This window comes from Scyliorhinus torazame, chromosome 3 (genome assembly GCF_047496885.1).
Source record: "Scyliorhinus torazame isolate Kashiwa2021f chromosome 3, sScyTor2.1, whole genome shotgun sequence".
NCBI lineage: Eukaryota > Metazoa > Chordata > Chondrichthyes > Carcharhiniformes > Scyliorhinidae > Scyliorhinus > Scyliorhinus torazame.
Window position 1 is genome coordinate 101,316,406 of NC_092709.1, and position 17,295 is coordinate 101,333,700.

General features: G+C 45.0%; 1 protein-coding gene across 2 annotated transcripts in view; it reads left to right on the forward strand.

Annotated features, from left to right (window-relative positions):
• Positions 1-10,924, forward strand: part of sh3d19 (SH3 domain containing 19) — a 342,707-nt gene extending 331,783 nt beyond the window's left edge. For both annotated transcript variants that reach the window (XM_072496064.1, XM_072496063.1), the window contains exons 20-21: positions 1,306-1,409; positions 10,099-10,924. In XM_072496064.1, coding sequence (XP_072352165.1) covers positions 1,306-1,409; positions 10,099-10,218 — 224 coding nt within the window. In that variant the 3' untranslated portion in view covers positions 10,219-10,924. The remainder of the gene's footprint in view (positions 1-1,305; positions 1,410-10,098) is intronic.
• The last annotated feature ends 6,371 nt before the right edge of the window (positions 10,925-17,295 follow it).

The following is a 17,295-nucleotide window of genomic DNA, read 5'->3' on the forward strand; positions in this document are numbered from 1 at the left end:
GCAGAATGGGTTATGGTGGAGGAAGAATCCTGTCGGGGGTCCAGCCTGAGGGCTATAGTGCTGCCGCCAAGGAGATATACGGAGAGCCCAGTTGTACAGTCCACAGTAAAGATCTGGAACCAGTTGAGAAGGCACTTTAGGACAGAGGGGATGTCAGTGTTAACGTTGTTGTGTGAGAACCATGGATTTGAGGTGGGGGGGAATGGACGGTATGTACAGGAAGTAGGGAGAAGGGAGGCTGGTAAGGGGGAGATTTGTACCTTTAGAGAGGCTTTCTAGTATAGAGGAGCTGAAGGAGAGGGTAGAGCTCCTGAGAAGAAGCGAGTTTAGATATTTACAGGTAAGGGACTTTGCACGGAGTGTCTGGAAAGGGTTCCCCAAGCTGCTGAAGTATGCCCTATTGGAGCGGTTGCTGCTCCTGGATGTGGAAGGGGGAGCAGGATTGGAGATATATATTAATGGTTGGGAGACCAAGAAAGGTGAGCAGGTGGTGAAGATTAAGGAGAAGTGGGAGGGGTGATAAATTGTGGAATGTGGAGCGAGGCACTACGCAGGATAAACTTGACCTCCTCGTGTGCGAGGATGAGCCTGATACAGTTTAAGGTGGTACACAGGTTGCAAATGGCTCGGGCAAGGATGAGTGGGTTCTTCCAGGAGTGGTAGATGAGTGTGAGAAGTGTGGGTGGGGACCAACAAACACACACATATTCTGGGGCTGCATGAAGTTGGAGAGATACTGGGCGGGAGTGTTGCGGCACGAACAAAGGTTGTGTGTCGGGGGGGGGGGTCAGGCCGGACCCTATGGTGGCGATATTCGGGATATTGTAGAAGCTAGACCTGATGAAGAGGGGGAAGGCCGGTATTGTGGCCTTCGCCTCTCTGATTGCCTGCCGAAGGATCTTATTGGAATGGCGGCCTGGCTAGGTGACTTATATGACTTTCTCCGTTTGGAAAAAATCAAGTATGAACTGAGGGGTTCAGTGGAGGGCTTTGAGGCAAGGTGGGGACTGGTTGTGGCCATGTTCGAGGAGCTGTTCATCACAGTGGCCGGGGGGGGGGGGGGGGGGGGGGGGGGGGGGTGAAAATGGGGAAAAACACATACAAAATGTAAAATCATCAAATGGGGAGCATGTTCCCGGACTGTTTATGTTTTGTAACTGTTTGAATAAGTTTGGAATAAAATACATTTTTTAAAACAGAAAAAAAAAGTTGTATACTGTAGATAATATTCACAATGACGTGAAGTTGTGGAGGATATCTCTGAACAAACTTCAATATTTATATTCACAAAACCATTTTTTTCAGGAGAAGCAAGCACAGCAAATCAGCAAGTTTCAGGGAATAAAAGAGGAAAAGCCAAAGCACTGTATGACTTTGTTGGGGAGAATAAAAATGAGCTTAATTTTAAGGTATGTAATGTGGCATCACATCTATTCAATCCTTTATTGTAGACACCTTTCTTAAGCCATTCAAAAAACCTTGATGTTTCCAGTAATCTTTTTGATTGATCATAGATTTCTGATGGATCAGGTAGTTGAACATGGTCAGTCCCAATAAAGAATCATGGCATTCTCCACACACACACAACAAAAAGGAGATTTTATTATGACATCTACTATGATGGAATGAAAATTATTTGCAAAAGTTGTTCTCCTGGTGTTGGGAGAGGTAGAATTGCTCTGGTTATGTGCTTTTTTGATTGTGTTTACCACACTGCTGCACATACTCTAACAGCATAATTCACCTTAGTCAATGGGATCATATTTGGACCTCTGGTACAATCCAGGCTGCAACACAAGATTAGATGATTCTGTTTGTTTGTTTTCTAATACATTTTCCATCTCCACAGTATGTAATAACTCAGTCCTGTCTGTGAATGCTGACCTGGCGTTCTGCTTTGTCGGGGATGTGACCTGTCAGTTCAGAAAAAGTGTTTTACTTGCTAACCAATAGATTACTGTTTATGTTCTATGAATAGTTGAGTGCACTTAAGACTGGTCATTCAGATCACTGACTCCTAACTTGTTAGGACTCCCGCATATTAGGACTGGCAATGTTCCAACTCCATACAAGTGAGTAATTATGCCTTGGGACTTTTCCAGATTTCCAACATTTTTTGTGTGTCATTGGCGTTATCTCTATTTCTTTCTCCATAGAGCCACCTGAACTGCCGAATGTTTACATCATTTTCTATTTCTATTTGAGATTTCCAACATTTTCAGTATTTTGCTTTGGGTTCAATTACCCTTCTCATTCAGCTTTATACACAGCAAAAAACATTCTCAAAGAATTAAAGTCACTTCACCTAAGGTCCTTGAAAAATGAAATTAAAAAATGAAAATCGCTTATTGTCACAAGCAGGCTTCAAATTAAGTTACTGTGACAAGCCCCTAGTCGCCACATTCTGGTGCCTGTTCGGGGAGGCTGGTATGGGAATTGAACCCACGCTGCTGGCCTGGCTTGGTCTGCTTTAAAAGCCAGCTATTTAGCCCTGTGCTAAACCAGCCCCTGCTGAGGAAGTGACTTGGACTGTTTCTCAATGCTTTTTGCCTGGGCCTATTGTGAAAGTTGACTCATGTTGTCAAGCCCTCACTCGGCAGGAGAGAAACACATACAAAGAAACGTAACAGAAGGTTGGCATGAAAGGGAGATGTACCAACGAACTGGGTGTAGAAGAGGATTATGATTGGAAGAGGTTAAGGAGATAGCGTGGGACATACTCATTGAGGGATGTAAAGATGGCAATATGAAATTCAATGCATTGGGATCAGGAAGTTCATGGAGGTCAGTGAAGACAAGAGTAGTAGACATACACAACTCAATATAGGACAGAATACAAGCAAATTACTGTGGATGCTGCAATCTGAAACGAAAGAGAAAATGCTGGAAAATCTCAGCACGTCTGGCAGCATCTGTAGGGAGAGAAAAGAGCTAACGTTTCGAGTCCGATGACTCTTTGTCAAAGCTGATAATAGGACAGGATACCGTCTGCTGAGATTTGGCAAGTTGAAATGTATGGAGTGTTGGGGAAGGTGTGGAAAATTGGATCAACAAGATGTATGGTTAAGACTTTCAATGGCAATGATGGATAAGTGGAAATTAGCAATATTGCAGATGTGACAATAAATGGCCATGGTGATGGAGTGTGGTGATTGATGGGTAAGCATAGCACAATTTCATTAATATGAACAGATCTATCTGGAATTAGTGTAAACTGGATTACAGTACTTCACTTATATATTTCAAAACAATAAAGATTCTGAATCATAAATAATTCTCTTAACTCAGGATTCAGAAAAGGAAAGCTTTTATGCAGGAAAGACAGCCATGAAGCCTTTGGTTTGTTTCCTACACCTACATCAGTACAACAAAGCTGGCCTATAAGGCCTCCAGGTTTGCATCATGCTGCAACAAAAGGAAGAATTTATGTTGGGGGTTTTATCTTTACAGTTAACCAAATCTGACTGTCCGGTTTTGGAGCTTGAGCAACTACTGGCATCGCTGCGATGCATCCCCCCGGCTGAGAATTTCATGGATGGCACATTTTGAGAGGTGGTTACCCCACAGCTTAAAAGCGTCAAGGCAGAGAGGGAATGAGCGACTGCCAGATGATCAAGCAGGAAGTGTACAAGTCCCTGAGTGCATCACCGTCTCTAATCAGTATTCAGTTCTGAATACTTGAGGGTGATGATTCCACCAGCGCCAAACCCTTGGCACCATGGCTGGCTCAGCTGTACAGGACGAAGATTGAGAAAGCAATAGTGATGGTGGATTTTATAGTTAGGGCATTTTTGCAGCTGCAGAGATAAATCCAACATGTGCCAAGGACAAGAGTGTCACTGCTTAACTGCAAGGTTCTCTGAAATGGAAGGGTGGTGAACAGCCAAAGGTTAAGGTTCATATCAGTACCAGCAACAAAACTATAAAGAGGGATGAGGACTTCTTTTAGATTTTAGGAAGTTTGGAATTAGATGAGCAAGCAGAATCTCAAAGGTAGTAATCTCTGTATTACGTACTACTGTTATTTGCGAGTCCACTACTGTTGCAGGCAGGGCATTCCACGCCCTTACTACTCTCTGAGTAAAGAACCTACCTCTGACACCTGTCCTATATCTATCTCCCTCAATTTAAAGCTATGTCCCCTCGTGCTAGACATCACCATCCGAGAAAGAAGGCTCTCACTGTCCACCCTACCCAATCCTCTGATCACCTTGAATGCCTCAATTAAGTCACCTCTTAACCTTCTTCTCTCTAATGAAAACAGCCTCAAGTCCCTCATCCTTTCCTCATAAGATCTTCCCTCCATACCAGGCAACATTCTGGTAAATCTCCTCTGCACCCTTTCCAATGCTTCCCGTGTAGAGTTTGCACATTCTCCCCTTGTTTGCGTGGGTTTCGCCCCACAATCCAAAAATGTACAAGCCAGGTGGATTGGCAACGCTAAATTGCCCCTTAATTGGGAAAAATGAATTGGGTACTCTAATTTTTTTTAAAAAGGAAAGAACAGGAAAGGCAGGTCCCAGATTTTCATACCTCCGACCAAGTCGGAACAGAGGTGGGAAAATCTAAAGATAGCAAACCGGAGCCGATTCCTTGATTCCCACTTCTCAGAAGAGTTGTGAGAAATTATCTGGATCCAGGACCTTTGAAAGGTAATGCTCCCTTTCCCTCTCCATGCCAACGCATGCCCCTCCACCCACACAAATGGCCCCTGATACCTTCCATGCCAACTCATGGTACTTGCATGCCTATGCACTCAGTATACACATTGTACCAAGCCAATGAATCTGGTTATAAAGTGTTTATAAAAGATGAGGAAGGAAAGAAAATGAGAGAGTGACAGCATTTATTAGGGGGAATATTACAGTGCTGGAGAGAAAGGATGTCCTAAAGGGGCCAAGGACACAATCTATTTGGTTAGAGTTAAGAAACAATACAGATACCATTAGACTGCTGGGTGTATTCTGTAGGTCACTGATTAGTGGAAAAGATGTATAGATTTGCAAGGAAATTACAGAGAAGTGCAAAATCTATTGGGCAGGATTTTCCACGCAACCCGGCAGTGGAGGCAGCCCGCCAATGGCTGCCGGCGGGATCTTCTGCACCTACCATTGTTAACGGGGTTTTCCGTTGAATGTTCCCCTAACCGAACCACCAGGAAACTCGCGGCAGGGCTGCGTCATTGGTGGAACCGGAAGATCCTATTGGCATGAACAGCCAGAAAATTCCGACCATCGAGAAGTTACAACGGGAAAATGTATCAATGTATCAATCTTCATTAAAGGGTAGACAGAGGGATGTGTTCCTGAGGAACTTCCAGATCATTATGTTTCTGACCCAACAAAGAAGGAAACATTACTGAATCCGGTTCTAGGGAATGAGATCGGTTAAATAGATCTAGTGACAGTAGGACACATTTGGGGGACTTTAATCATTGTGTCATAAGGATTAGGTTATGAAAAAGGACAAGGAGAGTAAAAATAATTAACTGGGCCAAGGCTGTTTTCAGTAGAGTAAGAATGGATCAGGCACAGGTAAATTGGAGCCAAAGATTTACAGGCCACATTGTAACATAATAATGGACTGCCTTTAAAGATTGAAAAGTGGATTTTGCATGGAAGTATATGGTATGGTTGAGGGACTAAACAAATCACTTTGCATCTGTCCACCAAGGAAAGAACTGCCAACGTCATGATCAGATCATAACTGAAGTAATGTGTTCAATCATTAAAAAGGGTGCATGGAAATGCAACAAGAATGAGTTAAACTTAGCCTATAAGCAAAAGAAGAAAAAGGAAGTAAAATAGTAAATGCCCGAGGAATTTATAAACTATATCAATCCAACAATCAATTCTAAAATAGTTTAGGCTAATAGGATCAAAGGACACAAATGATTAAGAAGTAAATCTGAACCCTGTTGTGAAGATTGTTTTACAGGGTCAGAAATTGTTGGCGATTCAGGCAGCATCTGTGGGGAGAAACAGTTAAAATTTCGGATCAGTAATGACCCTTCATCAGAACTCAAACTTCAAGAACTTACGTTCTGATAAAGGGTCAACATCAACCCAAAATGTTAACTCTATTTCTCTCCACAGTTGCTGCCTGAGCTGCTACATATTTTGTGGAGATGCTGGAAATCTGAAATATTTTACTTTGTTATAAATAGTTTGTTTTATTTTCTTGCCTGATACATTCCAAAGTCATTGCAACAAGTGAAATGTTCTACCTGGGTTAAAATAACAGTGGGGTGCACTCATCCTTGACTTCTTATAAAATTGCAGGAAACATTTAGAAATAAATAGATGTGAGCTCTGATGCTGTAAAATATAGTGGCGCTAGAGTGCATCCGAAGAATCGGGAACAAGAAAAGACCTAATGATTTTGTAGAACTTGGTTTAGGTTTTTAATCATTTCAATGATTTTGTCTCTGTTACTTTCTTGATAAATTGTATTTGAATAGAAACTTATTCACTGATACCCGTCTTAAATTCTACTTTTTACAAAATTGAACTTTTCACAAATTTCTGTTTGTCATTTTGTTTTATGCTATTGATACTTATCATATCATAGACTTATCATAGAATTTACAGTGCAGAAGGAGGCCATTCGGCCCATCGAGTCTGCACCGGCCCTTGGAAAGAGCACCCCACCCAAGGTCAACACCTCCACCCTATCCCCATAACCCAGTAACCCCACACAACACGAAGGGCAATTTTGGACACTAAGGGCAATTTATCATGGCCAATCCACCTAACCTGCACATCTTTGGACTGTGGGAGGAAACCGGAGCACCCGGAGGAAACCCACGCACACACTGGGAGGATGTGCAGACTCCGCACAGACAGTGACTCAAGCCGGAATCGAACCTGGGACCCTGGAGCTGTGAAGCAATTGTGCTATCCACAATGCTACCGTGCTGCCCAATTTTCTCTAATATTTTATGTATTTTGAAAAGTTTCTCCTGACATGCATTCTTTCTGCAGGGGATGGTAGCATAGTGATTGTGTTACTGGATTAGTAATCCAGAGGCCTGGACCAACGCTCTGAAGGCACAAATTCAATCCCACCACAGCAACTAGGGGAATTTAAATTCAATTAATTCACCTGGAACAAAAAGCTAGTCTTATTATTGATCATGAAACTACCTGATTGTCATAAAAACTCATTTGGTTTATTAATGTCCTTTAGGGAAGGAAACATATTTTGTGTAATTTTCCAGCCTCATTGCGCTCTCGCAAAAGTGGGAGAGGCCAAAAACGAGAACCGCGCCAGGCTTCAAGCGGTTTGCGATGCGACCGGCCCCTTCCCATAGGCAAAATTGGGGTCTTGACGTGGCATGGCGAGAAACCAATTATCATCATTAAACCCTTTTTCCATACAAATAACGCAAGCCACCCCATATCCAACGTCCTCCCCAGCAAGTGGCCACACTGGCGCCGATTAGTGCTTCTTTTGAAAAACAGGAACCTGGTGGAAGGGCTTCTGTGGGGAGCCGATGAGGCGAGTAACCATCTTTGCACACAGGCAAAGAGCCCGGGGGCACTGGGCTTGCCACCCTAGTGCTCTGTGGGGTGTGGGTGGGGGACCCTCAATTGGGGGTGGGGGGGGGGAGGGGGAGAGAAATCGGCTGGGGGTGGGGACCACACTTCAAACTCTTTCCGGAGAATCGCGCGCACTATCCTTAGCCCTAAACTTCAGACCCACAGCAATGTGATTGACTTTTAACTGACCTCTGAAAGGGCCTAGCAAGCCACTCAGTTGTATCAAACCGCTGCAGAAAAGTCTAATAAGACGGACCACATAGCATTGATCTCGGCACCGGATGCAACAAAGGCACATCTAGTCCAGTCAATGTCCTCCAGTGCAAAGTCCTCATCACTATGGATCTGTCCCACCAACTATTCAAGAGTCAGCCTGATGTAGTCAAACTCACCAAATCATAACTTGCAACCAATGTTCAATACACATCCATTACTATTCTTAGATGTATCCTGCCCCACCAGAGGTGGTGGCAAGGCGGTATACAGTAGGGAGGGAGTGAGCCCGAGAATCCCCAATATTGACTCCACACCCTATGTAGTCTTATGCCATGAAGCCAAGCTTGGACAAGGACACTACTGCTGATTATCACCTACTGCCTTCCCGCAACTGATGATTCAATACTCCTCCATGTTGAACATCACCGCGAAGAGGCACTGAGGGTAGCAAGATCACAGAATGTACTCTGGCAGGCAGACTTCAATACCACTACTGACTGAGCTGGCTGAAATACCATACTGGGCATTCAGCAGCTCCTGAGAGAACCAGTGCAAGGGTAAAACTTACTAAACCGCATCTTCTCTAATTTACCTGTGATAGTATTGGTAGGACTGACTGTCACACAGTCTTTGTGGCGACCGCATCCCATGCAGGCAGTAATGCTGAAAGACTTGTGCTCCAGAACTAGCTACACCTATAGTCAAATTTATTCCAGTGCAGCTACAACTGTGGCAATGCGATCAGGTGATATTTATCCACCAATAACCTGCTCACTGATGCTCAGTTTGGGTTCTGCCAGGAACACTCAGCTCCTTAGAATCCCTACAGTCCAGAAGGAGGCCATTCGGCCCAATGGGTCTGCACTAACCCTCCGAAAGAGCACTCTACCCAGGCCCCCTCCCCCACCATCTCCCCGTAATCCTTACGCGTTGATCATGGCATATCCACCTAACTTACACATCTTTGGACTCATTACAGTCTAAGCCCAAACATGGAGAAAAGAGTTGAATTCCAGAGGTGAGGTATGTGACTGCTCTTGACATCAAGGCAGCATTTGCCCAAGAAAGGCAGCAAGGGGCCTTAGTAGAATTGAAGTTAATGGGAATCGGGGCAGAAACCGTCTAAAATCATAGCTAGCACAAAGGAAGATGGTTCTGATTGGTGGAGATTGAGTGTCTCTGCCCCAGGACATTGCAGGAATTCTTTGGGTAGTGACCTAGGCCCAGCTGCTTCCATCAATGACCTTCCATCCAACATAAGGTCAGAAGTGGGGAAGTTGTCTGATTGTTCCAGTGTTCAGTTCCATTCACAACACTTCAGGTAATGAAGCAGTCCATCCCTACCTGCACCAAAATCTGAATAGAATCCAGGCTTGGGCTGATAATTAGCAAGTTACATTCATGCCACACATAGGCCAGGCAACAACATTCAATGACATGAGATCATTTAACCATCGACCATTGGCATTCAATGGCACTCTGCCATCACTGAAGCTCTAATCATCATACTAGTGTCATCATTGACCAGAAACCTAAGCAAGAGCAGGACAGAGGGTGGGAATTCTGCAGCAAGTAAATTCCCTCCTGACTCCCCAAAGTCTGTCTGCCATCTTCAAGAAACAAGCCCTTGATTGAATACTCTCCAATTACCTGGATCAGTGCAGCTCCAGCAACACCCTGAGAAACTCGACATAACCAGGACAAAGCAGCACAAGTAATTAGCACGCCATCCACCACCTTCTATTTAATCCCTCATGGGTGCACTTTGGATACACAAGAGGCCGTGCAGCAACTTGCCAAGGCTGCTTCCACCAACTCTGACCTCTACCACCTGGAAGAGCAAGTGCAGCAAGCACATGGGAACATCACCACCTGCAAGTTCTCCTTCAGGTTACAGACCATTCTGACTTGGAAATGTACAGTTCTATGTTTCTGTGTTACGATCCTGGAATGCCCTTCCTAACAGCACCATGGGTTCTACACTGCAGCGGTTCAGGACGGTGACTCACCACCACCTGAGTAATAAAGCTTTGTGGTAAACTTTTCAAGAAAAATATTTATTCTAGTTTATGTTGAATTTTGCATCAAGGGAATTAGAGATGAGTAATAAGCAGTGGCCCTGCCACTGATGCCTGCGTCTCATGAATGAATTAAAAAAAATTATTTCCAGTCTACAAAACAAAATTAAGTAATTAAAATGGTGCCAAAAATAACTTGTTTTTCAAGATCAGCTAACCGTGCCATTATTGTTATAGCAATGCAAGCTTGGGCATAATTAACTTACAGCAGCATTCCTAAAGGCATAAATATTAACAATAATATGCAACTTTTCCTCCCCAAGGTTGGAGATATGATAACCATATTCGAATCAATAGATGCTGATTGGCTGAAAGGAGAACTGCAGGGGAAGGAGGGAATATTCCCCAGCAACTTTGTCCAGATTCTTCAAGATCCATTGTGAAATTCCTTATACTGAGGAAGAGTGCGGAGCACGGAGCAGAATTGAACTTCATCAATCATTAATATGTCCCGAGGCACATCAAATACGTGGACTATGCAGATCATGACAGACTGAAACAGATTTAGTTGCTTTTGGAGAACTAATTAATCAGATTTCCATTACCTGTGAACTGAGACATACTGCCGTCACCTGAGAGCAGTAGGTGGGTTAGTGGTCAGGGTTCACACTTTGATGATGAAATGAACTACAGATTATAATTTCACTGCAAGACATTTATATGTTCGTGTTAAAATACAGATTCCAGTATTGAATCAGGAACAAAGTCAAGGCAATCTAATTACAATTTTAAACAAATCCATTGATGCCTGCATGAGCTGGTATTGACATCAGAAGGGCTGGTTTTCCCATTCTCGCTGTCATCTTTTAACTTGCATATAAATTGTAAAAACACTTTAATGTAATCTCAATAAATAATGCATAATTACATAGCATACCTTCTCTTTTGAATGCATGGCTTTTGAAGGCAACATGTTTTTAAAAAAATAAACTTTTTCAGACCAGAGCTTGGTAATACTGCTGTGGTATTATTGTTCAGCCATAACTGGACATTCGCAGTGACAAATTAGTCTATTGTGGATTCCTCACTGGTAATATTTCTGTATCGTAGCTTTGTGATAAACTTTTCAATAAAAAGTATTTATTTCAATTTATGTAGAACTTCTTTTGTTCGTGAAGAATCAATTTAAATCTTATCAGCGCTCAAACTGTCTTGCATGATTTAGCTTAGCAAATCAATTTATGTAAAATGCGGCATTATTGTGTATTATATTATTTTAGCTCATAATGCAAAACTAAAAGAACAATATTCTGGCAGCACAGTGAAAGTTGACTTTAGCAGGTTATATTGACACCTGCTGGTCAAGACCCTCGATTACCCATTACCGAACTGCTACAGAAATAAAACATACATGTGCTTGAAATCCGATCAATTCCAGTTGTGGATGGGATACACTAGAAATACTCACTTCAAAGAAAGTACTTCTCCAAAGCTCTTTGACAGTAGACAAATGATTAAGGTGAGCACTTGTGGAGTTAGGGAACAAGTAGTAGACTGAATAACATGCTGTCTGAAACAGAAAAGAATCTGGGTTAAATCTAGTTGCACAAACAGGCAAAAGGTGGTTAATGGAACCACTGCTGTTAACCATTTAATATGATTTAGACTCTAAATCAGAAGTGAAATTTCAAAACATTTGCAGGTGACATCAAGTGGAGAGGTGTGAGAAATACAGAAAAAGACAGGGGCAAAATACAGGAAGACAATACATTGATGAACAGTCATGTCATTGGTAAATGAACCTCAATATAGATAAGTTTGAGGCATTATGTATTAGAAGGAAGAATAAGGGGGGGGCACATATTCCTTGGTTAATGTGCCCTGAGTGGAGTAGAGGGGCAAAGGCATCAGGCAGTGCAGATACACAAAGCACGAAAAGTAGTGACACGTTAATAAGGTCATCAAAAAAGCAAACTGAGGGCAGCACGGTGGCGCAGTGGTTAGCACTGCTGCCTCACAGCGCCGAGGTCCCAGGTTCGATCCCGGCTCTGGGTCACTGTCCACGTGGAGTTTGCACATTCTTTTCGTGTTTGCGTGGGTTTCATCCCCCACAACCCAAATATGTGCAGGGTAGGTTGATTGGTCACGCTAAATTGCCCCTTAATTGGAAACAAATGAATTGGGCACTCTAAATTTATTTATAAAAGAAAAAAAAAAGCATAAGGGCTCATTTATAAAAGGGTAAAAAATGTAATAGAATAATACCAGAACTATAAGGTAATACACATCAGAAAAAAATTGAATAAGCATAACTATAAGGAGAGAGTGATTTATGCGAAGAACTTGCTATCCCAAGGAGTAGTTGAAGTAATTAGCATTGATGCATTTAAGAGGAAGGTGGATGTGTTAATAGAGTTAGATGAAGGAAGATGGGAGCAGGCCTACATGGAACATATGCACCATAATGAACATGGTGAGCCAAAAGTCTTGTTTCTATGCTGTCAAGGTTATGTAAAATAGTTTATAGCATTTCCCAAATTTAAGAACATTCTGCGCCTTTGTTTATCTTCACTGCATCTTCCAAGTGGTGTTCAACATGGAACGGTGTACCAAACCTTCAGCTGAAGGCAGAAGTAGATGGTAATCAGAATTTGGGTTCATCCAGACTGTATACCACTATCCAGTAGGTACAATTTACTTGTTACTTGTCAGAAGGACAATCAGAATAAGAATTATGACATTTTGGAGCAGCAGGATGTCCAAATTGGGAAGGAGGAGGAGAAGCATAATGCAGTAATTGTAGAATATTTAGTAATATGAGGGACCGATAGCATCCTTCATATGCAGGATCAAAAGTCTAATTTGATATAGTGCCCATCTGGTAGAGGGCGAGGGACACCCTGGACCTGTTTGCAAGGATATTGGAAAGGGAGGGGAATCCAGTTGTTGTGGTCCATGTCAGAGTCAACAACATAAGGAAGGACAAATAGGTAAGATGTCCTGTTTGGAGAGTGCCAATCATCAAGGGTTGTAACTCCTGGATTATGAACCAAAGCACATGCAAATTGGAATAGAAATAAGATTTAGGAGGTGAACATGTGGTTAAAGGGTGTTGCTCTTTTATTTTTTTAAAATATTTTTCTTCAAATTTTTACATATTTTCAACAAACCCTTACAGAAATAAGAAAAAACAAAAAACACATCTTATAACTATGTCACGTATTCCTCCAATATACAAGCTCCCCATTAAATGATAATAAACACAGTAGTAAAGACCCCCCCCGCCCCCCCTCCCCAATGGGTTGCTGCTGCTGCTGTCCACCTCCCAACTCTCCGCCAGAAAGTCAAGGAACGGTTGCCTGAAGAACCCTTGCACAGATCCTCTTAAGGCAAATTTTACCCTCTCCAATTTAATGAACCCTGCCATGTCGCTGATCCAGGCTTCCACGCTTGGGGGCCTCGCATCCTTCCACTGTAGCAGAATCCTCCGCCGGGCTACCAGGGACGCAAAGGCCAGAATACCGGCCTCTTTCGCCTCCTGCACTCCCGGCTCGTCCGATACCCCAAATAGTGCGAGCCCCCAACTCGGCTTAACCTGGGTGTTTACCACTTTAGACACCGTCCTCGCAACGCCCCTCCAGAACCCATACAGCGCCGGGCATGCCCAGAACATGTAGCCGTGATTTGCTGGGCTCCCCGAACATCTCACACACCTGCCCTCTACTCCAAAAAACCGACTCAGCCTTGCGCCCTGTGCAGAACCTTAAATTGTATCAGGCTAAGCCTGGCGCAAGAGGAGGAAGAATGTACCCTACCCAGGGTGTCCGCCCACGTACCCTCGTCTATCTCCTCCCCCAGCTCCTCCTTCCATTTACCTTTCAGCTCCTCCACATAGGCCCCCTCCTCCTCCTGCATCTCCTGGTAGATCGCCGAGACCTTGCCTTCCACTGGTCACATACACCGGCCTGTAGTTCCCGGGATTATCCCTGCCACCCTTCTTAAACAGAGGAACAACATTGGCTATTCTCCAGTCCTCCGGGACATCCCCTGAAGACAGCGAGGATCTTTGGATCCTCGCTGTCTTCAGGGGATGTCCCGGAGGACTGGAGAATAGCCAATGTTGTTCCTCTGTTTAAGAAGGGTGGCAGGGATAATCCCGGGAACTACAGGCCGGTGAGCCTTACTTCAGTGGTAGGGAAATTACTGGAGAGAATTCTTCGAGACAGGATCTACTCCCATTTGGAAGCAAATGGACGTATTAGTGAGAGGCAGCACGGTTATGTGAAGGGGAGGTCGTGTCTCACTAACTTGATAGAGTTTTTCGAGGAGGTCACTAAGATGATTGATGCAGGTAGGGCAGTAGATGTTGTCTATATGGACTTCAGTAAGGCCTTTGACAAGGTCCCTCATGGTAGACTAGTACAAAAGGTGAAGTCACACGGAATCAGGGGTGAACTGGCAAGGTGGATACAGAACTGGCTAGGCCATAGAAGGCAGAGGGTAGCAATGGAGGGATGCTTTTCTAATTGGAGGGCTGTGACCAGTGGTGTTCCACAGGGATCAGTGCTGGGACCTTTGCTCTTTGTAGTATATATAAATGATTTGGAGGAAAATGTAACTGGTCTGATTAGTAAGTTTGCAGACGACACAAAGGTTGGTGGAATTGCGGATAGCGATGAGGACTGTCTGAGGATACAGCAGGATTTAGATCGTCTGGAGACTTGGGCGGAGAGATGGCAGATGGAGTTTAACCTGGACAAATGTGAGGTAATGCATTTTGGAAGGGCTAATGCAGGTAGGGAATATACAGTGAATGGTAGAACCCTCAAGAGTATTGAAAGTCAAAGAGATCTAGGAGTACAGGTCCACAGATCACTGAAAGGGGCTACACAGGTGGAGAAGGTAGTCAAGAAGGCATACGGCATGCTTGCCTTCATTGGCCGGGGCATTGAGTATAAGAATTGGCAAGTCATGTTGCAGCTGTATAGAACCTTAGTTAGGCCACACTTGGAGTATAGTGTTCAATTCTGGTCGCCACACTACCAGAAGGATGTGGAGGCTTTAGAGAGGGTGCAGAAGAGATTTACCAGAATGTTGCCTGGTATGGAGGGCATAAGCTATGAGGAGCGATTGAATAAACTCGGTTTGTTCTCACTGGAACGAAGGAGGTTGAGGGGCGACCTGATAGAGGTATACAAAATTATGAGGGGCATAGACAGAGTGGATAGTCAGAGGCTTTTCCCCAGGGTAGAGGGGTCAATTACTAGGGGGCATAGGTTTAAGGTGAGAGGGGCAAAGTTTAGAGTAGATGTACGAGGCAAGTGTTTTACGCAGAGGGTAGTGGGTGCCTGGAACTCACTACCGGAGGAGGTAGTGGAGGCAGGGACGATAGGGACATTTAAGGGGCATCTTGACAAATATATGAATAGGATGGGAATAGAAGGATACGGACCCAGGAAGTGTAGAAGATTGTAGTTTAGTCGGGCAGTATGGTCGGCACGGGCTTGGAGGGCCGAAGGGCCTGTTCCTGTGCTGTACATTTCTTTGTTTCTTTGTTTGTTCTTTGTTCTCCAACCCACCCCCCCGAGAGCGGATCCTACGTGCTGGCAGCAGCGGAAATTACCTCACCTGCCGTCTTACAAACGCCCTTACCTGCATCTACCTGAAGACATTTCCAGGGGGAGCACAAATTTTTCCGCCAACGCCCCAAGGCTTGCACACGTCCCATCTATAAACAGGTCCCCCATCCTTCTAATATCTGCCCTATGCCAGCTCAGGAATCCCCCATCCATTCTCCCCGGGACAAACCGATGGTTCTCTCAGATCGGGGACCACACCGAAGCCTCTGCCTCCCCCCTATGGCGTTTCCACTGCCCCCAAATTTTGAGGGTCGCCGCCACCACTGGACTCGTGGTGTACCTTGTCGGCAGGAGCGGCAGCGGTGCCGTCACCAGCGCTCTCAGGCTCGTGCCCACACAGGACGCCATCTCCAGCCTCTTCCACCCTGCCCCCTCCCCCTCAATTACCCACATGCGTATCATCGCCACATTGGTAGCCCAGTAGTACCCACACAGATTAGGTAATGCTAGCCCTCCTCTGTCCCTGCTCCGTTCCAAAAACACCCTCGGGGTCTTTTTCGCCCATACAAACCCCATGATGCTCCTGCTGACCCGCTTAAAAAAGGCCTTAGGGATCAGGATAGGACGGCACTGGAATATAAAAAGGAACCTTGGGAGCACCATCATCTGTACCCTACCCGCCAGGGAGAGTGGCAGCATATCCCACCTTTTAAACTCCTCCTCCATCTGCTCCACCAGCCTCGTCAAGTTGAGCTTGTGTAGGGCCCCCCAGCTCCTGGCCACCTGGATCCCTAGGTACTGAAAACTCCTTTCTGCTCTCTTCAGTGAAAGCTCGTCTATCCCCCCTTCCCTGGTCTCCAGGGTGTATCATGAATAGCTCACTCTTCCCCATGTTGAGCTTATACCCGGAAAAGTCTCCAAACTCCCTGAGGATTTGCATCACCTCCGGCATCCACCCCCCCCCCCCCCCCCCCCCCCCCCCCAACCGGTTCCGCCACATACAGTAACAGGTCGTCTGCATACAGCGATACCCGGTGTTCCCCCCCCCTCCCCCCCTCCAGTTCCTGGACTCCCTCAAAGTCATCGCCAAAGGCTCAATGCAAATAGCAGGGGGGATAGGGGGCACCCCTGCCTCGTCCCCCGGTACAGCCAAAAGTATTCCGACCTCCGATTTGTGGCCACACTCGCCACCGGGGCTTCGTATAGTAACCTAACCCAACTAACGAACCCCTCCCCGAACCTCCTCAACACTTCCCACAGGTACCCCCACTCCACCCTATCAAAGGCCTTCTCCACATCCATAGCTCCGCTTCCCCCTCCACTGCAGGCATCATGATTACATTTAGGAGCCTCTGCACATTGGTGTTTATCTGCCTTCCCTTCACGAAACCCGTCTGGTCCTCATGGATCACCCCCGGGAGACAGTCCTCAATTCTGGTAGCCAACACCTTCACTAACAGCTTCGCATCCACATTGAGGAGCGAGATTGGCCTATATGACCCACACTGTAAAGGGTCCTTGTCCCGCTTCAAAATCAGCGAGATCAGCGCCCTGGACATCGTCGGGGGTAGGGCCCCCCTCCCTCGCCTCATTGAAAGTCCTCACTAGTAGTGGGCCCAACAGGTCCATATACTTCCTGTAAAATTCCACCGGGAACCCATCTGGCCCCGGTGCCTTCCCCGCCTGCATACTCCCGAGCCCCTTAGTCAGCTCCTGTGTTGCTCTTTTATAACCACAGTGTGTTTAACTCGTATACGATGGACAAATGATCACACAAGTTTGTTTAGTACAACAATAGTTCATTTGACATACACACAAGATTGTTTACTTAATTAATCACACGTCTTGCACATTGGACTATAACTAACACACTTAAATGACCTTGACTTAACTTCCAGGTGACCCGCAGATACAGAGTAGATAAGGCCTTATCTAGTTCTA